The sequence below is a fragment of the Lontra canadensis genome, unplaced genomic scaffold (assembly GCF_010015895.1).
Source record: "Lontra canadensis isolate GAN:19392208 unplaced genomic scaffold, GSC_riverotter_1.0 scaffold29, whole genome shotgun sequence".
NCBI lineage: Eukaryota > Metazoa > Chordata > Mammalia > Carnivora > Mustelidae > Lontra > Lontra canadensis.
In genome coordinates, this window is record NW_022631023.1 from 3,314,679 (window position 1) to 3,336,725 (window position 22,047).

Consider the following 22,047-nt stretch of genomic DNA (forward strand, 5'->3'; position numbering starts at 1 on the left):
TTGATCTATCGGTACCGAATGTGCTTTATGGGGATTGTTGGATTTCAAAGATTTAATGTGACAAAGATGCACTTGACGCTAAAAATGTAAACAGGGGAGCAAACGCTATCTGTTCTTCTTGGTGAAGGAGGTGGAGGTAGAGCCAGACCTCAGAGGTTCTGAGATAGTCACCATGGGGGAAAACGACCCGCCCGCGGCGGAGGCCCCCTTCTCCTTCAGATCACTTTTCGGACTCGAGGATTTGAAAATAAGTCCTGTTGTACCAGGTAGGTGGAACCCGGTGTGACTTTTGGGGAAGTGTCCCGAGTGTTCTTCCTCCGAGTGACACTGATTGCTTGCATTTCCTTGGGTTTATGGAGCCCTGGAGAGGGGGGAGCATTAGATGGGGGCATCCCCTTGATCAGCCCCTTGCCAACTCCTGGAGACAGAAGTTTGTATTCTCTGGATGGAGGTTTTCAGAAATGCAGGCTCCTGTTGCCCCTGGGAGAGAGGGGTCAGGTCCCGCTGGAGAATCTCTGAGCCCCCCAGGGAGTCCTAAGAACCATCAGCTCTTCCAGGAAACTTAAAGTAAGCCCGGCATTGCCGAAGGTGTTTGATGCGTAGATTAAAATCCAGCCACAGAAGACAAGAGCTGCTCTGAGCAACAGGGAGAGTTGGTTTTACAAATCGGTCTCAAATGTGGGACTTGTCCCATTGAGCTGGTAAGCTGTGGCTCGCTGGTCCCAGGTACAGTCAGGAATGCTGACCTCGGGGGCTGAGAAGGGGGACACCTGGGGGGCTTTGGCTGAAGTTCCAGAAAGCATGGAGTGGGGGCTGCCCTAGTGATTCCTTTTAGACCCTCAGGGCAATGGAGGTTGGGGGTGGCAGAGAAGATGGGAGGTGGGAGGACAGGGTTTTAAGTAAGGGTAAGGACACACTATTTAAAAATACAGCTCAAAAAGTGAGCATAAATGTAAATTTAAAAAATACCCTGCTATCATCTGACCTCCAAGATTTACCTGGTTTTTATGTTTGCCTTCATTCTCTTCCTGTCCTTGCCCATAAATACGCATTCTTGCGTATGAATAGGAACCCCCAAAATGACCTCGTGTCATTAGGTATATCATGATGGATAGGTATAGAAGGCGTTTTCCCATGTGCTACTTGGTTTTTGTAAATGCCTTTTGTTTATAACATCACAACATTCGATCAAGTAGATGTGTAATTCACGTAATTTAAAAGTCATCATTTGACATATAATTGTTCCCAATATTTTTATAGTACAAATAATACAAGCATGAATAACACTTTACGTATTCACTTCTGATTTCTCATTTCTTCATGATTAATTTCCAGTAGTGAGAATTCAGTAGTGCTTTAAATAAATAAGCAATGTATTGTTCATTATAGAAATTTAGAAAACACAGTTAATCAAAGAGATTTTTTAAAAGTTACTCAGAATTTTATCATTACTCAGAAATAACCCTATTTGTGTTTTAGTATTGGATTTCTTGCCTTTTTCTGATCTACTTATCTGTATTTTCTGTTGGAAGTGGAATATTCTATTTTGAAGCTTTTTATCCCCCCCAAATGAAACAGTATCATGTTCTTCTTTCCATGGCATTAAATAATTAAATTTTCTTTAGGGGTTTGTAAACTATGGCCTGATGACCATATGTGGCCCACTACTTGGTTTTATAAATAAAGTTTTATTGGAACAGAGACACATTCGTATTTCAGCAATTGTCTCTGGCTGCCTTCATGCTGTAGTAGTTGAGCAGTAGCAACAAAGACCATATGGACCATAAAGTTTAAAATATTTACTATCTGGCCCTTCACAGAGGAGGTTTGCCAACCCCCTTTCCCTATCATGGAACTAATGCTATACGTGTTCTGTCACCAGTTCCTTCTGAGGGGCGTTCAGGCTGTTTCCTATGCATCAGTATCAGACACGTCCCCTCTCTAACTGTCCATGTAGGTAGAAACTTATGTACATCAATGATGACATCTTAACATAAACTTCTGGAAGTGGTCTTACTAGGTCAAAAATTCCACCCATTTTCAAGACTTTTGGTTCGTATTTCCCATCTGACTCTCAAAAAAGTTTATGCAACATACACACCTATTGACTGACTGTAAGTGAAGGTCCATTTCCTTTCACCTTGGACTGCAGTGGGGATGCCCTAACAGCAATCATAATAAATATTGTGAGGTTGAGATGTCGTTACATTTGGTTGGCAGTTTTTCAAATTTCCAGAGAGGGTGAAGGTTTTTTTCCTGTGTGTCGATCATTTGCATTTCTTTTTTGAGGAGGTGCTATGCATTTTGCTTTTCATGCCATTCATTCATGCCCTCAAAGACAGAACAAGGAGGGGGAGCGGGTCCATGGTAACACTACAGGACACGATGGCAGAAGACCTGTAAGGGGGCAAATGTGAATGATACAAAGGTTCTCACTGAGTACCAATCTTGGAGTCTATAATTAGGATGAATTTCCTAAATCTAACTCTTAGACACAGCAATTGGAGTGATAAGAGGTCATTCTTGGGGTTCCTGCAGATTTTTAAAGTGTAAGGGAATGTGGGTTCTCAGGAAGGGGAGTTCTTAATTTGGTTCAGGCTTCTGGGGGTGGGGAAGGCTGTAAAGAAGAGACTGGTCTGTTAACCCAAGACCACGAATTGGTTGTCCTGAAGGGAATTGGTCTCCCCTGTTGAGATAAAACAAGCTCCGTTCTCACGATGTCATCCGTTCATGCAATTTACTGATACAGTTGACCCTTGGACAACACGGGGGTGGGATTAGGTTGCTGACTCTCCACCTAGTCAAAAATCTACGTATAACTTTTGGCTCCCCCAGAACTTAACTACTAATAGCCTACTACTGATTGACCAGAAGCCTTCCTGATCACATAAATGCTCATTTGACAAGTATCTTGTGTGTTACACGTATTATACACTGCGTTCTTACAATAAAGTAAGTGAGAGAAAAGAACGAGGTATTAAGAAAATCTCAGGGAAGAGAAAATACATGGTACTATTAAAAATCCACGTGTGAGTGCACCTGAACAGTTCAAACCTGCATTGTTCAAGGGTCAGGGATCTTCATCAAGGACTGCTGTGCACCAGGTGTTGGTCTAGGCTCTGAGAACACAGCTGCAGAGCAAACCGCCTACTCAACCTGGCCAAGACAAGACCTTGCCCTCTGCCTCGCCCTCTTCATTCTGAATCCTTCAAGCCACGGAGCGTGCGCCTTTCGTTATTCTCCTTAATTACTTCGTTCTTCCCTCTTCCTCATTCCTTCTCTTACTCTTCTCTTCTTCCCCTCCTCTCCCACCTCCTTCTCCCCACTTTTGTCTTCAAATTCCCTCCTTTTTAAGTAGCCCTGAATGATATTGGCCATTTTATAAGCACACCCTTCATTGCCAGAGGGTGAAGCTCTGGGTTTCCAAAGACAGGCAGGGGGAGATCTCTCAGCTCAAAATCTCTAAGACTAGGGGAGGAGAGAAAGGGATATTCTGTCCCGAGTAACCATGTGCTGTGAAGAAAGCCGTCTCCCCTTCCCACATTCCCATCTTCCTCGGTGTACGTGGGACAACTGTGGCATGGATGTATTTTCAGGTCTGATGAGATAATTTGCAGGACATGGCTTGTTCTCCTTGGAGTAAAAGTGCTGATGGAAATTCTCCTAGTTGCTCAGAGATGCTCGTAACTTTGGGCATCGTAATGCTTATATAGCATCCCATCTGCCTGGTTCTTTGGCAAGAGCTGGGACAGGTCTGGGGTTTACCTTACTTGCAAGCTAATAAGTCAGCCCGCCAGTTTGTGGATCCTGGCAGAAGACAAGAGACTCCCAGCTCAGACACGGAGGATGTTATTACGGCATGAGTGTCACATGCGTCCTGTTCGAGTCAGTTCCCCATGCCCGCCAAGTCCCATGAGGGTGACGTGGAATAGCCCAGGGACACACTGCACGCCTGGGGGGGTCTGCAGCACACCAAGGAACCCAGAGCCAAGGCCAACTCAAATCTTTCATAACGGACTGCAAGCTCACCTGTATACAATTTGTCCCAAAGGAAGACCTAGCATTTGTTAAGCCAGAAAGTAAGCAAGCCTGTTCCTTGCTCTGGAGAGAGATGTCCTCTCTGTCTTCTAAGGCTGCTTGTTCGGCAAAGCATCCTCCAAGAGACGGTCTGGGACAAGGTTGTCTGTGTTGCCATGCACAAGACTCACGGAGAACGGGCTGCTACATCACCTCGTGACCATCTTAGAGGTCCCAGCCCTCCCTCTTCTCAGAGTACCCTCTTTGGGTTTTATGGGTCACCCATACAGGTCACTGTCCTCCATGGGGAAGTGTTTCTGGGCACCTGGGCTCCACTTGCCCCTGTACTACTTTCCTAGGGTTGTGGAGACAGAGGACGACAAACGAGGTGGCTTAGAAGAACACAGGTCTATTGTCTCATGGCTCTGGGGACCAGAAGACCGAAACCCAGGTGCCAGCAGGGCTGTGTTCTCGCTGAAACCCACAGGGAAACCCTCCTTTTCTCTCCCCAGCTTCTGGTGTTTGCTGATCATCTTTGGGGTTCCTTGGCATGTAGGTTTGTCACCCCCCTTTCTGCCTGAACCTTCACATGGTGTCTTGCCTGTGTCTCTTCACACCACTCCCTTCTGGGCATGTCTGTTTTGGGTTCAAATCTCCCCTTTTTAAAGGACACAAGTGAGATGAGATTAGACGCACATGATTATTTGTTTTAACTCGACAGCCCCTGTAAAAATTCCATTTCCAAACAAGACGATATTCTGAGGTCCTGGGGGTCCACACTTCAACATACTGCAGGGTGGACGGGGTGGGGGGGGACACGTTTTCGTCAGTAACGCCATCCCCTAACCCGGGACGGTTGCAACTGGGTCAGGGGTGGAGAGCCTGGCTGGGGCTGAGCCTCCGGAGGGTGTGTCCCCAGATAGATGACCTTCGCTCTAACTACCGCGACTTTCTTTGGGCCAGAACATTCTCCGCTTTGAGGGGAGGAGGGTGGAATAGCTCAATTTCAAGTTTTATCTTATTCAAATCCGCGGCTCTGCGGCTTTCTGCTCTCCCCACGCCCCCTTGTCGGTTTCCAGACGCAGACGCGGTCGCGGCGCAGATCCTGTCCCTGCTGCCACTGCGTTTCTTCCCCATCATCGTCATTGGGATCATTGCCCTGATACTGGCGCTGGCCATCGGGCTGGGCAGTGAGTACAATTCATTATTCAGTGGGCTCTCAAATGCCTGTTCAGGTGGTTAAACTTTGATGAGCCCCCCATGGCTCACACCATCAGGACGCTGCCCCCCAGCCTTAATTACTGGAGACCAACATCTCTGGGGCTTGCTGACTTGGAGTTTTCTTTGCCTGCATGAACGTGGAGCCCGCCGGGGCCCGGGGGCTGGGGGAGGGCTGCTGGCCGTGCTCGGGGCTTTGTCACCGAGGAGCCTGCCCAGTTAGAAGCGTCGAGAGGCAGCCGATGAAATGCGATTCTGTGGGCCTGGAGGGGGTGCGGGGCCGGGAGGAGGAGACAAGGAGGCCATTCAGGCTGGGCCAAGCCTACCTGCTATTTTAAAAAGAGGTTCATGTGACTTTCGAGAAAGTGAGTCCTTCGGGCGGCTCTGATACAGAACACTGTCTCTTCTCTTTCAAATAACCAGCCCCCTGCTCAGCTGTGGGGTCCCCGGTCCCGTCTCTTCTCGCCCAGGGTCGGAGACGACAGGAGGTGGACTGGGGGGCCGAGGCGTCCTCACTCGGAACCCCCTGCTCAGCTGGCTCAGCCAGTCGGCCCACAGCCATGCACTTTCTCTCTTGACCTTGAGCCCCAGACCTGGGGCTCGAGGCTACATACTGAGCCAAAGTGGGGTGTAGCAGCCCCACCCTCTGGGATTTGGGACAGAAACTGGGCTGAAGGAAAGTGGCTGCGGTTTCAACGCAGGTTTCATTACTGATGAAATGAAACGCTCGAGGCCACGGCGGCCTGGGGATGGAGGTTAGTGTTGTGCACTGAGAAAGCCAGCCCGTCCTTGACACCCTGGTCCTCCCCTCTCCTCAGTCCACTTCGACTGTTCCGGAAAGTACAGGTGTCGCTCGTCCTTTAAGTGCATCGATCTGACTGCTCGATGCGACGGGGTCTCCGACTGCAGAGACGGGGAAGACGAGTACCGGTGCGGTAAGGCCATGCTCCTCCTGTAGAAGGACACCCCAAACCTGACCTTACCCATCTGTGCAGTGAGATCCATGGGCCCAGATCCATGCCACGGTCAAGTCACGTCCTTAAGTGGGATCCCCCTGGCATTCGTCCTCAGGGGTGGCTGAGCTGGGAGCAAAGCGGGGGCTGTCCCTTGGGGCCAAAATTCGGTTGGGGAGAACACAGGGGCGGAAGGAAGAGAGCTCAGGGGGTCCAGGCCGTAGGAGCTGGCGCGGCCCCGCGGGGTGGGGGTGCTGCGGGGGAGGGGCAGGTCAGACTCAGCAGGGCGGGGACCTGAGCCAGCTGCAGAGAGACCTCTGCGCCCGCGGGCGGCTCATGGCTCTTCCTCCCGTGCGCTGGGCAGTCCGTGTGAGCGGCCAGAACGCCGTGCTCCAGGTTTTCACAGCTGCTGCCTGGAGGACCGTCTGCTCTGACGACTGGAGAGGTCACCACGCTAACGTCGCCTGTGCCCAGCTGGGCTTTCCAAGGTAACTTCAAGGACATTTCCCGCCGATGGGTAAAGAAAGCATTTGATTGTGGTGACGATGGGGAGAGAGAGCCTCCTTTTAGGGGGCATTTATGGGGTGCCGCTGCCCGCCATCACAGCGCACCCCACGCCAACCTCGACATCATCCCTGATCCCCTGGTGCGCACACCAGGCCCTCGCACGCTAAGTGGCTCGGTCAAGGTCACGTGGGAAGGGACACGTCTGGGGGCGTCTCATGGTCGGGACAGGACCCCAGACCCCAGATGCACACGGGAAATATGGAACTTCCGAGCCAAAGACTAAGCCCCCAGCGGCTCGGGCTGCAGCCACAGGGTACCTACAGGGCCCCCACGCGCTGGGTGCTGGCGGCCCCCCAGGCGGGCACGCACACTTCCAAGGAGCCCCAAAGAACCAAGTTGGAAACGCCCGCCACATAGTGAAAGCACAGTCCCTTCCCACAGTTATTTGGAAAGATGTCGAAGGGACAGCCCTGGCAGTGGGGTCTTCACTTCTCAGTGTTTGGTTTTGTCCCGGGCTGTTGTGCGCTGAGGGGACACACGTCTCTTCTCTCTCCTGGCCCCTCCTCTGACCCCCGACCACGCTGTCCTCCGTGGCCTCCCACCACGGCACCCCAGCCCCTTTCGCTCTTGGCCCCAGATTCAAAGTGGGCTCTCTGTGTTCCCACGCTCCTGGGCGTTTGCGCCCGAGTCCCCGTGTCCTTGGCCCAGTCCTCCAACCCCAGCATCAAAGCCGGAAACTGCTTGGAGTCCAGGGAGTCTCGGTTTCTAGGTCTGGGGCATGTTTGTCTCCGTTCCTTCCTCCGGTGCCCGATGCACCCCAGCGTCCCCCAGCCTGTGTCCCTAGACCACATCCCTCTCACCTTGTGACAGCCTGCATTCAGGAATCAGTTCGGTCCAGCTGGGGACAGCGGCTGAGCCACACACCTGGGGCTGTGGATCGCACCCCCCACAGACGGGGAGGAGGGGCTTCGCAGCCCACGTGCAGGCACACACGCACGCGCACGTACCACATGCACGCACAGCTACATTACTCGTATGGACGCATACACAATACCCACATTGCACAAACACTAAGTCACACACCTGTGCGCACACGTACACAAACCACCACCTCTGTGAACCAAGGAAAGCCTCCTCAGGCATCTCTGTTCCCTCCCGAGGCCCTTTCTTGGACTTTGGGGGGGCGTCCCTACCGCTCCCCAGCTCTCCTCCCTCTCCCTCCTGGAATGCTCCCCCTTCCCCTGAACCCCCAGGCCCCCCTCTCCCATGCAGTAGGGCCCAGAGACTCCTCTCCGTCAGATTCCCATCCGCCCACCCAGAGACGGTTCCTCCTGCCCTCCGCGTGCCCCCCTGGGGGAATCTAGCCAAGGCCGTTTCCCCAGGCGGCCCCTCAGCACAGCCTGCTTCCCTCCCCGTGAACCTGCTCTGCCCTCCACATCGATGCTCCCCTTCCGAGATTGACTTCCGTAGCCTTTTCCTTCCTCCTCCTCTCCCGAAAGCCCTTCTTTGATCTCTGCGGGGGGAATCCCATGTCAGCTGTCTGTGATGGCAGCCAAAGGGGAGACTGTCAAGCAGGATGGCCTGGGTTCGAATCCTCAGTCCTCAGCCCAGTCCCCTGACCCGGCCTCGGAAACAGGGACAACAGTAGGACCTGCTCTGAAGGGTGGGGTGCAGTTCGCATCAGAGCGAGCCGGGCACACAGGAACGTGCTGGGAGAGCTGGCCGCTGTGATGGTCACGACCCCCTGGAGACTGGGCCGTTTTTTGGGGATCCCGGGGTGGCCCTCAGGGCCCCTGTGTGTCCCACAGCTCTCTGTCTCATCTCGGGAGCTCGTCCTCGGGCGCCTGCCCTATCGGTGGCAGAACCGTCCCCACCAGGGCTGGGAGGGCCCTTGTCCCCCAGGCTCAAACTCGACGGAACCTCGTCTGCATCTACCCCCCCTGCGCATAGCATCTCTGTAACGGGATGCAATCCTGTTTGATAAACTGGTGTGTTTGTGAGCGAAACAACCAGCTGCTTCATGTTTTGTTCATTCTGTGAGAAAAGGGGAGGACGCTTGTCACCCATCTCGTAACTCTTCCAACACCTGATTTTTTTTTTTTTTAAAGATCACGGCTTCTTTACCCTGGTTCTCCAGACCTGTCTCTGGACACTTTCATCATTTGCTGGGGCACCCTGAGCCTTTTCCTTCTGTGCTCATCTCTCTCCAGTGGGAACCCCCCCAGCTCTGGCTTTCGTTGTCCCCAACCTATGGTCCTTGGGTGCTCGGCACCCCCACTCTGATCCCGCCCAAAAATTCTCCGCCGAGTTCTGTGTTCTGCTCTGTCTGGGGCTCGTGTCAGGCCAAGCAAGGGTCAGCTCAGCTGGATGCATCGAGGTGGGGCTTGGCTACATCAGGGAGTGGTCTCCCCGGCGTATGTCGGGAGCCTGCGGCGGGTGGAGGGGCCGTGGGGGCCCACGAGGACCCAAGAGACTTGAGAGTGGGGTGGGGACCCGGTGGTCTGTGGGCCCAGACAGTACAAGGTCTGCAGTGGCTTCCTAAGCCAGCAAAGGAGCTGCTGATGGATGGAGGGGTGGGACCGACATCGCCCGGTAGGACCCGGGTAGCCCCGGGACTGAGCACTGGCTGGTTGGAGCCCGGAGTGCATCCCGCGTTGGGTCTGTGTTTCCGATGTGCTTGCAGCTACGTGAGTTCGGACACCCTCAGCGTGGGCTTGCTCGAGGAGCGGCTCCGGGAGGACTTTGCTTCCATCAATCATCTCCTGCCCGACGACAAGGTGACAGCTCTGCACCATTCCGTGTACGCGAGGTGAGCGGCCGGGCAGGGCGGTCGTCTGCAGTGTCCCCGCTGGCTTTGCTGAGCTGTGCACGGCCCCGCGAGGACCCAAGGGACGTGAGAGTGTCTTTCTCCAAATGCAAGGCAGGGGCTTGGCCGCCTCGCTTAGATTGGAGGGAGGGAGCTCCACGCGGGATGCGGGAACCCAGCCCGGAAGGGCAGATAGGGCCCAACAGAGAGAGGGAGGAAGGGGCACCGCATGCGTCCTGCTGTTCTCATCGTGGGCAGCAGGGGTGTGTGCGGACAGGGGCGGAGGGGCAAGGAAACTAGAAAGTATTACAAGGTACGGTAACGTTTACCGTTCGTGTTCCGTGTTTCCCCCGAGGACTCACGAGAAAGGTGAAATGAGGTGCCCGTAAGTGACGGTACCCTCAGCTTAGTGTGTCCCCTGCCTCTACAGTTAGGCGTCCCCATAGGCTCTTCCTGACACTTGGGACCAAATCCCAGGAGCGTGTCCTCCGCTCTGGGAAACAACAGCTTGTCAGCCTGTCCATTGTGTAATTGATTGTCACTCGGGGACCCACATGCAATTTGTGGGGACAACTCATCGCTTAGGTCCTAAAACTTTGGTCTGGTGATGCCCCCATTTTCTTGCATGATTTCACGAGTGGACTGGGGCTCTAAATGCAGGATGAGTCACAAAGGGACGCAGTGGGTTATAAGCAAAGCACATTCCCTGCTCCCCTCCCCCCATGCAAGGGCGAGCATGTGTCATTTCGCAGGGGGAGGGGACAGCAGTGCGATCCAGGCTGCAAGGACTTGGTGCCAGGAGAGGCTGCCACGCTGTCCCAAGGGCACTCTGTGTCCTCCAGGGGCCAGCGGAGAAGGCTGGGGTGAAGCTGGCCTCTAGACGACGGCAGTGACGTTTCTGTTGTAGAGCCCCTCCCATGCGTCCTGTCCTTAGCCGCGCAGAGCTCAGAAACAGTCACCTGTCACACAGCACTGCACTGTGGCCAAAAGTTTTGGGATGAATGTGTGACCTCACTCGCGTGCATTTTTAAAAAAATACGGACCAAAATTGCCATCTGTATTTAAGAGCGGGGAATAGAGTCCGGTTTTCTTTTACCCCAAGACTAAGTTTAGACAAGTGCTCGCCCGCGGGCACTTACCGCAAGCCCCCTCTTTTGTTCCTCAGGGAGGGCTGCGTCTCGGGCCGTGCGGTCACCTTGCAGTGCTCGGGTGAGCCATCTCGCAGGGCAGAGGAGCCGAAGCCCGCCCTCGCTCACGCGCTCCGTCTCCCCCGCCTGCTTGTTCTGCTCAGGTCCCTCATCCTGGGTGCCAGTGGGGGGCCCTGCGGACCCCACCCGATGGAGGAGGAAAGCCTCCAGTGGGCAGGGGGAGGCAGCCCAGAGCCGCTCCTCAGCGGCAGACAGGACCGTGGTCCGTGATGCCCTGTCACCGCGGTGGCTCCGGCAGCCTGACTCGCTGTCACTTTCTCCCCCTGCCCACCTCAAGGAGGAGTGGGCCCAGGCTGCTCAGTGCCCCGGGCTCCCTGCCTGGTGTCCGCACTGCAGGGGTGAGGTCTGGAGTCAGGCAGGTGCCCACTAGCCCTGCATTACTGAGGAGAGGGCTGCGCAAGGTTCCCACACACCTGGCGAGCTGTGGTCCTACTGGGGTCGCGGGCGTCATGGTGAAGGGCGCGGCCAGCACCGGCTCTTCCCCCCGCACCTCCACCCCTGCTCCTACCCTCTCCCCTCCCAGCTCTCGTCCTGGGCTGTGAGCTCTGCGAGGACAGCAGGCCGACGGGGGCGGGGGGAGTCTGTGGCGGTGACAGCAGGTTCCCTAGAAAGGTCTGTGGGATCGACCCCAGCCCTCGTTCTCCCTCTGCAGTCTGTGGTCTGAGAATGGGCTACAGCTCGCGCATCGTGGGTGGAAATGTGTCCTCGCTCATGCAGTGGCCGTGGCAGGCCAGCCTTCAGTTCCAGGGCTATCACCTGTGCGGGGGCTCCGTCATCACCCCCGTGTGGATTGTCACCGCCGCGCACTGCGTCTATGAGTGAGTGCTCGTTGCCCACGCTCCCTGGCCTGCACTGGGGGGCGCTAGGCTGGGGTCGGTTCCAGCGGTCAGCAGCAGCTCCAGAGAGCAGGAAGCCAGCCAGATTGTCCCAAAGTAATGTCCCGCGGAGGGGACGCATCCCTGTCGCTGCTGGCTGTGACCGGTGACCCTGAGCTCATTCTAAGGATGTCAGACCTCCGCTCCTACAGAAAAGGTAGAAAGCTCTGGGCTGAATCTTCCGTCCAGGAGGGAAACCGCCAGCCTCCCTCTTGCTACTTAATGGGGAGAGTGAAAGGGGCCTCTGGCCGCGTGGCACCGGGGTCCCAGGCCGTGTCTCGGGGGACCTGAGCACAGGGAAAAAAACCACAGGAAGATTCCCAAGCACAGAGGAGAATTCTCCGTTTTTGTTTCTGTTTTGGCTGCTGTCTGACGGAGAACGGGCTCTGACGGACCCCTCGGACGCTGAGAAGTCCGGAGACGCAGGCACCGAGGCTTGCCTGAAGGCTGTTCGGGCGGGTCTCTGCTCCTGCAGGGCGCGGGACCCTCGGCCGGGGCCGAGCATCCGCAAGCAGGGAGCGCGGCCGGCTCTGCCACCGCCTGGCCCTGCGTCTCCAGACCTCCGCGGTCCACGGGTTAACATTCTGCGGGAGCCACTGCTTCACTCTCTGCCTTCTCATTTCAGCCTGTATCTCCCCAAGTCCTGGACGATCCAGGTGGGGCTGGTGTCCCTGCTGGACAGTCCCGCCCCTTCCCATCTGGTGGAGAAAATCATCTACCACAGCAAGTACAAACCCAAGAGGCTGGGAAACGACATCGCGCTCATGAAGCTGGCCGGGCCGCTCACCTTCAGCGGTACGTCCGGGTTCCCTCCCGCTCTGTTGCTTTCCCTTCTTTCAGAAGAGTTTGTAGTCACCCCCTGAAGCCTTTTGCTGAAGCCGCTTTGCTGTCCTTGCCGGGCAGTTCCAGGAGCTCACTCGTTTCCCCGCTGGCCATGGGGATCACCTTTCCTCACTGAAGTTGTGATTTTCCTGGTTCTTGGAAATTTTTGACAGCATTCTGGACATCGGGCTACTGCCTCAGGAGACGTGGGGTCCATTTACCTCCTCAGCTTCTGCAGGAGGTCCCCGTTGCGGTTCCCACGTGTGACTTGCCTATGTCGTGGGTGGCGCTTCTGTGGACATTTGATTTTAGAGACCTGTGGTCCGAATTTGGTCAGCTCGGTTCATGCTGGGACCACGTTCTTCCTGCTGGTGCCAGCTGGAGATGAGAGGGACTTCCCCAGGCCAGGTCACAGGTGTCTCTAGGTGGTAGAAGGGGGGTCGCTGGCCCCGTGGGCTCAAAGAGTTCCTACCTGCCCAGGAGCTTATTCTATACCGGAGCACATGGGATAGAACTTCCAAACGTTTTGCAGAGACAAAGGATTAGGACCCCACTCTTAAGCACACCCAAGCCCCTTCACCTTGCCCAGCGCACGGCCACGTGGAGTGTTGGCACAGGCATATTGAATGGGCCCTGATGCTGTGGAGCCCTGGCCCAGGGTCCGCGTGTTCACCACACCGCACACTGAACGTTCTCTTGTAATGCTCTGGAATGCGTGTTTCTGGAGAAGCAGAGAGAAATTGTAACGGTGACATTTGTTTATTAATACTAGTGGTTCTTGGTTATAAAAATGAGGGGCCGACGTCTGCACTTTGATAAAAGTAGGTGAGTGCTGACGACTTCTCTGTCTTTCCATTACCGTCCCGTGAGGAAATGCTTAGCGCATCGCCTAGCGTGTTCCTGAGACAGCCTCGCGGCAGCCGTGACACTATCTCTGCTGGAGGGTGTATGTGACACAGCCCGTGGGGACAGGCCAGCTTCTTGCCTCCAGGTGGGCCAGGCAGGACCACAGCAGGCACGAGGGGGTGTTTCATAAGGCAATGCGGCCGTGGTCCAGACCAGCAGTGGGCAGGTTAGGGCCCTCGGTCCCAATCGGACTCTGCCTGGTAGCTTTCAGACCAGTCAAGGGCTTGACTTTTCTTCAGGAGGTCATTTGAGCTTTTCAGAGAGGTAGACTTTGGGGACATTGACTGTTTTCTTGGACGAGTGCTTCAACTGAGTTCAAGGCTGCTGTCTCCCCTGCAACAGACATGATCCAGCCGGTCTGCCTGCCCAACTCCGAAGAAAACTTTCCTGACGGAAAAATGTGCTGGACGTCAGGATGGGGGGCCACAGAGGATGGAGGTCAGTCACCCAAAATCAAGATTCCAAGTCCAGGGAGCCCAGAGGCACGAGGCCTGGGGTGGACGCCCACCATGACATTCTGCCCTTCGTGTCCCTGTGTGGCGTCCCCATGGGAGGCCCACACGTCCCAGGCAGGGGGTATGCGTCTGCTGCTGGACACACGCTCTCAGCAGAGTGGTTGTGGGTCAGAGTCATGGTTCTATTTGTCTTGGGGCATGAAATTGCAGACTTTGCCCGGAGAGAAATAAATGGAAAAGGAGGACTGGGGACACCCCGTGTTGGGAAGACATTCACTAAATCGTCGGACGGCTCTCCCTCCTCCTCCCCACTGTGCTAGCAAAGCACAGAAGGAGCCCACAGAGAACCCCTCCCAAGGTTTATCCAGAAAGCCAATGTCTGTAACCGGTGAGGGATTTTCCTCTTGTGGAGGTTGGAAGACGTCTTATTTCATTAGCGGAAGCAGACGTACGGAAACTTAGTCTATAATCGTAATGGAAGTAGTCACCCTAATGAGAAGAGGACATGCCGCTGGAACGCAGCCCGTCCCGTCGGGGTGGGGCACCCCTGTGCTCATCACGCAGAGGTTTTCCATCAATCCCTTTCCTTCTGGTAGGAAAGGTAGAGTTCCTTGAAGGGAGGAGAGTGGCAACCGTAACAAAGCTCCACGAACAGAGGGGCTTAGCCAGCAGGACTCATTCCCTCTGGAGCCCTTCTGGGGTCTCCTCTGACGCTTGTGGTCCCATTAAGAACCCACCAGACAGCCCAGGATCGTGTCCCCATCTCAGGGCCCTTCTGCCGTGGAAGGTGACCCAGACGCCTTTGGGAGGACACTTCTCTGCTGACCACACGGAGGTTCCGCGGGCCCCTGCGCCCGTGTCCTTCACAGGCCTCTGTTTCCCTTCTGTAACCTGGGTTGTTCTAAGGACTGAACAGGCCAGTGTGGGTCGAGCGCTTGGCCCAGGGCGGATCCCGGGGGATCCCTGATGGCTTCTGCCGTCCCACCTCCTCCTGCATTGGCCACTTTAGGGGAGTGCGTGGTCCAGACATGAAGGAGCAGGGCTGCCCGGCCCGCCCATCGGGGAGCTCGCCGCGGACCAGGCACTGGCCACCTCCAGGAGTGGCCTCCTCTGCCACCAGAGTGTGGTGGCATGGCCCCGCCCCGGGGGCGCCCTGAATTCCTTCCTGCAGGTACTGCCCTCTCTCTGACACAGGGGACGGCTCCCCGGTCCTCAACCACGCAGCCGTGCCTTTGCTCTCCAACAAGATCTGCAACCACAGAGACGTGTATGGTGGCATCATCTCACCCTCCATGCTCTGTGCCGGCTACCTGAAGGGCGGCGTGGACAGCTGTCAGGTAGGGGTCCCTGGGGACCTCCGGGTGCCCCAGCAGCCGGGGGGCTCTGGACGGTGACCCAGCCCGTGGGATGGGCCACGGCCGGCATTTCCGTGACTGGCTGGAAAGCAAATTTACAGGGTGTGGGGAAGACGTTTGCTCGAGATAGCACTCCCTTTCCTGGCCGGCGGCCCAGTTTACCCGGCGCTCCCGTTCCGCCTGTGCGCTGGCGGCAGGAGCGGTCTCGGTGCTTCCCGCTCCCAGCCCTGGTTCTCAGAGTTTGCAGGGGGGCGCAGGGGGGCTGTAGGCGGGTGGGAACTGGCCAGTCTGGCCTCCAGAGCCTCAGGGAGCGAGACTCCAACACCGCGGGGGTCCAGCCCGGCCAGGCAGACCCTCCCTCTAGTTGGCTTCCGAGGCTGTGTCCATCTGCCTCGACCTTCACGGGGTCAGCGCCTCTAGAATCTGGCAGGGACACAGCTTGGGGAGACGATCCCTGGGGGGCCAAGGACTCCTCTGTTCGGGGTTTCCAGCATGAGTCCTCGGAGATGGGGGTGTGAGCACGGAGCCGAGTTCGTGATAGGAAGGGGGGGATCCTGGTGTGGAGACAAGGGACACCCCCACAGTGCGTCTTTCCTCACCATCCAGGGCGACAGCGGGGGGCCACTGGTGTGTCAGGAGCGGAGGGTGTGGAAGCTGGTGGGAGCGACGAGCTTCGGCATCGGCTGTGCCGACGTGAACAAGCCCGGGGTCTACACGCGCATCACCTCCTTCCTGGACTGGATTCACGAGCAGATGGAGGTGGGTGCCGCTCACGCTGGTCCCCGTCGTTCGCCTCCAGCGTCCTTTTCTGTGGCCCCAGGACTGCCTGGGTTGGTCCAGCAAGAGGTGCCCTGTGACCTCTGGGTGTCGGATGTGAGCATGGCCAGTCCCACAGGCAAGGCTCTGTGTGGGATGGATGGGCCTGGGGGATGGGTGCACATCGGGCGGCCACGGCAGGGACACGAAGGAGAACTTCCTGCACCAGGTGGGGAGAAGAGGAGGGGTGACGGAGAAGGAGACCCTGGGGAGGGGGTGAGTCCAGTGGGCCTGCGTGCATAGAGTTGAGGGTGGACAAGCTGCAGACAGTGGGTGAGGGTCTGAGCTGCAGGCCCCCGGCACCCTCTGAAGAATCTGCACCTGGCTAAGAGCCAGGGATGGGCTGGACAGTCTCTGATCTCGGGGGGCCTGGGGAGCTCTGGGCTTTGGGGGAGCTTCTCTAAAGGGAGGCGCTGCAGGAGGGAGACAGGTCAGGGAGGCCGGCTTCCAGGACCAGGGCGGGCAGGAGAAGGGAGTGGCCCAGGCAGACGGGGTGGGAGGGGGGCGGCCTCCCCTGGGGGAGCAGGCCGGAGCGGCGGGGGGGGGCCGGCCACGCAGGAAGCCCCGGCAGCGCGGCCTTCTACCTTGCGGACCCCCAGCACATATTTGCTGACTTGCCCTCCGACGCTGAGCCCACATCATGCCTTGGACTTGTTTCAGAGAACATGGGATTTGCCTTTTGTTTTCAAAAGTACGGCCAAATGTACGTGACATAAAGTTAACCATTTTCAAGTGGACAATCTGTGGGCCTAGCATCCTCGGGGAGCTGTGTAGCCCACACCTCGAGGCTCTGATGTTCCAGGACCCGTTTCACAACCTCATCAAGCCGTCCTTCCCCCGCCCCCTCCACCCCCCGCCCCGCATCCCCCCAGCGGGTCTCCAGCAGCCATCATCTGCTCCTTTCCCTCCATCAAAGACCTTGTAAAAAGCTCCTTTCAACGGGAAACAACAGGCTAGGGAAGGCATGAAGCCGCTCCTGGGCCCTGGACGTCATGTTCTGCTTCCGCTGGAAATTTTTGTTTTGAAGGAAAAGCTGCGTCAGGGCTGCCCCATCCCTGCTGAGGCCTGTTTTGACTTCTGGCCCCACCGCGCCGCCGCACTGCCCATCCTCTGTAGGCTCACATAGTTCCTACCCCAGGGCTGGCTCCTGGCAAAGCAGTGCTAGAAGACAGGCCTTTTCCAGAAACGCTGCTGGCTCTCATTTTGTGAGCCAGGGAGCACCACTGAGGGACACGTAACGCCCTTAAGCACAAAATTCAGCCCACACCCACCAACCTCTTTGGAAGCAAGAGAACAGATGTTTGCAAGAGCAGCGACCCCCCCACCCTGCCCCGCCCCCTCTCAGGCAGAACCCCTGGGGTACAGATGGCCGTGGGACCGGGGGATGAAGGGTGGGAAAGGGGGGGTCACCCACAGAGGCCGCGGAAGTGCTCCCTCCACGCAGCCCCGCTCTGGGACAGACGGTCCTTGCGCCCAAGTTAGTTGTCATGAAAGCCAAGCTGGAAACAGGTGCACGCTGAGGATCCCCAGGAGCCCCGTGTGGTCGGGGATATGCAGTGAGGGCCCTGGCGATTCTGATGCACGGGGCCTTCAAGGGAAGACTCTGGGTGGGGACCCCGTGTCTACTTGGGAGGGCTTAAAAAGAGCTTCCATCCCCTCCCCGCACCTGGATCCGTGCTCCCCCTGCCCCGATGAGCATGTCCACGAGTGATGGAGAGATGGTGGCTGGGGGCCTCCTGGAGGCTTGAGACACCACCACCAGCTGCCTCGGGTCCCCTGGGGGCCAGTGTGAGAGTTGCCCTTTAGCAAGTCTCTTCAGATGTCCGGGAGGAGGGGAAGACCCAGAAGAGGCTTCCCTTCCCACGGGAGCTTTTCCAGAGGTCTGCATTTTTGGTTGTTCCTTTTGACTATTCCCATGGGCCTTCCAAGGGCCCACACGGGTCGAGGGACATTGGCCCGGTCATCCGCTGACGCGGGACTGCCTGCTTTCATCCACTGTGCTCTGCACAGGGGCCATAAAACAAACCTGCTTTGATCCAAACTGGGACTTAGGACCTCAATGTGAGGGTTGGAAAGGCCACGTGGTGGCTAAGGAAAGCACCCCCGGTCAGGCCTCCTCTAGCAGAGGCCAGCTGTGTCCCCCATGCAGGGCGGGGACCTGTCCATGCTCACTCAGGGCCAAATGAGGGTGCCTGCTCTGTCTCAGGGTGGGGGGTCGGCCTGAAGTGTGACAGAAGGTGACGGCTGTGTTTTCATTTCCAGAGGGACCTGAAAACCTGAACAGGAGAGGACAGGATGCCACTTTGACTTCCTGCCTGACGGGACGCCCCGCCCTTCCATGGGTCCCTGGGTGGAAACTCCCAACGGGAGGACGGAGCCTTCAGTGCTCTTCTTTCTGGCAGCACCCGCAGAGCCAAAAGAAGGAGCACCTTTCTGTCCCTCCACGTCTTGGAACCACCTGCTTCCAGCTCCTCCACAAGCTGCCAGGGGCCTCGGCTAACGTGACCTTTGTGCTCTGTGACCTTCGCTGAGAACAGAAGCGGGAACGCCTCCGTGGTGTGACCTTGTCCCCCTTGTCCATTCAGTTCTCTGCCCCCGGGCACAGGCGAATCCCACACAAACAACATGGGAACCCAGTAAGGACACGCGCCCAGAGCCGCGGGGTGCGACGTCGCTGTCTGCATGTCTTTATACCTAGGCGCTGGAGCAACCCAGAACTTCCTACTTCCAAAGTCCCTGTCTGCATGTGGGACCTTCATCTGCGAGGGATTAGCGGCAAGGTTTAGCTCTATTCTTTCTTCCTTGCTGTTGGTGCGTTATTGTCTCTTGTTTCCAAAGGATGCGTGTTCCCACAACGCACCCATCAGTCCGAGCTTGTGGGACGGATCCTGACCGCTCACGCACTGGGCTCCCAAGCCTGACTGGGGGAGTCAGTACTCTGATCTGCTCCATACACGATGTCGGTTTTGCATTTCCCTGTTGAAACAGGTTTCTTTCTTTGTGTGTGTGTGTGTGTGTGTGTGTGTGTGTGTGTGTGTGTGTGTTTTAACGATTTTATGTATTTATTTAAGAGAGAGGGAGACAGCGAGAGCATGAACGGCGGGAGGGGCAGAGGGAGAGGGAGAAGCAGGCTCCCCGCTGAGCAGGGAGCCCGATGTGGGGCTCGATCCCAGGACCCCAGGATCATGACCTGAGCTGGAGGCTGACACTTCACCGACAGAGCCCCCAGGCGCCTCCTGGAACAGATTTCTCAGCAGATCAGAGTTACAGCAAAGACTCAGAAGCAGAGTAAGATGCGAAGGTAGTGGGGCAAGACCGGACCACACAGGCTGCTGAAGGCCGGGTGCACAGTCACACGGCATCAGGAGGCCAGAGGCGTCCCTGCGTCTCTGCACGGCCCTGCTACCCTAGCACACACCTGCGGCGTTAGAGACCCACCTCCTCCCGGTTACCCACCCCCCTCTGCGGCCCCCCGGACGCACACACGGAACAGAGAAGAGGCGTCATAGGCAATCACTGAGGACTCTGTTGCCTCCCCCTGAGGCAGCCGTGGGGAAGATGGTGGTTTCAGAGCCAGCAGTGCATGGGCTGGGAGAGGCGGCGGGAAGCCTCCCGCGACCGAGATGGCAGCGCACAGGGAGGGAGGGAGCGCCGAGGCCCACGGGCTGCCCACTCAGAACCACTGTAATTACCAGAGTTTTCTTAGGGAGTATTTGCTGTCTTACAATCTTTCCAAAGGTCCTGAGTAACGCTAACGGCAGGCGAGTAATCAGCGTGGACCATGCGCCTGGCATGGCTCTGCCGTATTTCCCGTGTGCACTGACCCTCCGAGACAGGAGCGCTCGCTAGTCCCGTCCCGCAGATAAGGACACTGAGGCATGAGCGGGAGTGACGGTCCCAAGCCCCGGGCCAGGCCAGAGGGCCGTATGGGGTCTGCACCATGCAGCGCGGACCAGCCGGAAGTAATGGAATTAATGCATCGTTGGCATCCGAGTCTGAAGACACTGGGCCCCGCCCGTTTGCACCCACTGGAGACCTATCAGTCATTCAAAGTCACGGTCGACCGCTCCCTCCCGACAAGCGCTGGGCACTAGTGGAGGCCACTGCGGGCTCCAGCTCAGGTTCGTGGGTGGAATCCCCTGCCATTTGGTTGCTTTCTTCCATGGCTACAGCTTCGCCTCCGCGTCATGCCCGGCAGCTGGGCTGGAGTGGGAGCCAGGCGAGAGCCCTGAGCGGGCGCTGCTAACCCGTGGCGAGAGCAGCAGCCTGGAGAACACGCCACGGGGCCGGTGGGCTGCTGCCCCCGGCGGCTCGGCCCGCAGGAAGGAGCACGGGGCAGGCATGTCGTGGGTCCGTGAGTGAGGCGAGTCCTCGCACGCTCCCCGACGTCCAGCCCACTGCCACGGGGACGGTTCCTTCCGGAAGACCTGACGATACTCAGAATGTTTGGAAAAGCGAGTGTTCTAAACTGGTCAAGGACTTAAATGCCAACGTGGCCACCAAAACTGTGAACGCCTGCCCTCCTCTTGGAAGAGAAGGGGGTTCCAGATCCGGGGATGGTTCCAGAAGTCTGATTTCTCCGTCTCGCATCCAAGGGAGGGGTGGGGGTGCGAGCCTTTGCCCCATCACAGAGACCAGCCGGGACCCAGAGCTGGTCAAGGAAGGTCTGGGGACGGACGCGGTTGCCAGGGCCTCTGTGCCCAAGGGCTGGCAACCCCGGGGCTGGCATGCGTGTGCGAGGACCACGCCCTCCAGGTGGGCGGAAGCAGAGTCCCAGGGGGGCCCCGGCCACAGGGTGGCACAGCGACACAGAGATGGAATAATGACCAACAAGAAGGTTAAGATGACACAGTAATCGTAAACACAGGCTTCAAATCAATTACTTTATTTATTTATTTATTTCTTTTTTTAAGATTTTATTTATTTATTTGACAGACCGAGATCACAAGTAGGCAGAGAGGCAGGCAGAGAGAGAGCAGGAAGCAGGCTCCCCGCTGAGCAGAGAGCCTGATGCGGGGCTCGATCCCAGGGCCCTGAGATCATGACCTGAGCTGAAGGCAGAGGCTTAACCCACTGAGCCACACAGGCGCCCCCAAATGAGTTACTTTAGATAAATCTACTCACTGGGCCACCTTCTCCCCACCCCTTACCCTGCATGAAGGAAAGAGGGACTCTCACGAAGCATGCCACCATCACGATGGTGATGGCTTGGGGCATGAGGTCCCCTGTGTCTACACGGGTGGCTGGCCACGCTCCAAGCTAGATCCCCGGCCAACTCAAATGCCTGTGAGCCACTTCTGGGGACACCTGTGGTCCTGTCACTTGCGCATTCTGGGGTGCCTACATGGTTGGAATTGTCCACCCCCCCCCAATTCACAGACCCACAGAAAGATCATTCTTTGGGCTCCCATGATGCCGGGTGTATGAGTGTGTGTGTGTGTGTGAGTTTGCGTGTGATTACACAGTTATGGTGACACTTACATGGGGGGGGATTACTCGTTTCTGAGCTCACCTCTCTTTCTAAGCGGAGGGCTCTCCAAGGGCAGGGTCATCTGTCCCCAGTGCGTGCCCGGCAGCCCCCACCCCAGTGTCACGAACACAGGCTACACGAACCCAAGCATGATGCCTGAATCGGCTTCATTGGACCCCCCTATTCCATGAACCAGCACCTCCCCGGCTTGGAGGAGGTGAAAACAGCATTCATGCTCTAAAATGGTGCTTTATTTAAAAAGCCTCCCCATTTCTTCCCTTAGAAGTACAAACACAACTACTGGGTGTGTGAAAATTGGAACCCGCTCTTCTGCTGTCCTATCTCGTACTCCACTCTACCATCGAGGGACCAAAATCACAAAAACTACGTCTCAAAGTCTTGTTCACAGAAAAAAGGTCAAAGTGATGTCCCTAAGGGACGAGAAGTTATAAAATGGAGGATTTTCGTCACAAATGAGAAAACGATCGTGCTGGTCTTTAAATTCCCCCACTAAGCACCAAGGTCAGGGTTTCGGAGTTGGGGGGAGTCGGACACAATTTCCTGCCGGGGTGTGTTTGACTTTGCCCCTTCTTGCATCTTAAGTGCACACTGGAGATGTCCACCCTCCCTGCTTTCCCT

General features: G+C 56.7%; 1 protein-coding gene across 1 annotated transcript; it reads left to right on the forward strand.

The window, feature by feature from the left end:
• The first annotated feature begins 133 nt into the window (after window positions 1-133).
• TMPRSS3 (transmembrane serine protease 3) lies at window positions 134-18,260 on the forward strand. The gene is made up of 12 exons (XM_032865537.1): window positions 134-266; window positions 5,097-5,207; window positions 6,054-6,170; window positions 6,553-6,676; window positions 9,379-9,504; window positions 10,667-10,710; window positions 11,362-11,527; window positions 12,210-12,379; window positions 13,655-13,750; window positions 14,962-15,104; window positions 15,729-15,881; window positions 18,201-18,260. Exons 1-12 carry the CDS (start codon window positions 173-175, stop codon window positions 18,216-18,218), a joined length of 1,362 nt encoding a protein of 453 aa, XP_032721428.1. The 5' UTR covers window positions 134-172; the 3' UTR covers window positions 18,219-18,260.
• Window positions 18,261-22,047: the final 3,787 nt, after the last annotated feature.

Excerpts from the sequence above, each read along its gene's own strand:
- TMPRSS3 (XM_032865537.1), top strand. The coding sequence starts at position 173 with ATGGGGGAAAACGACCCGCCCGCGGCGGAGGCCCCCTTCTCCTTCAGA. Across the intron at positions 10,711-11,361 it reads GGTCACCTTGCAGTGCTCGG|TCTGTGGTCTGAGAATGGGC; the intron begins GTGAGCCATCTC and ends CTCCCTCTGCAG. Across the intron at positions 11,528-12,209 it reads GCCGCGCACTGCGTCTATGA|CCTGTATCTCCCCAAGTCCT; the intron begins GTGAGTGCTCGT and ends TTCTCATTTCAG.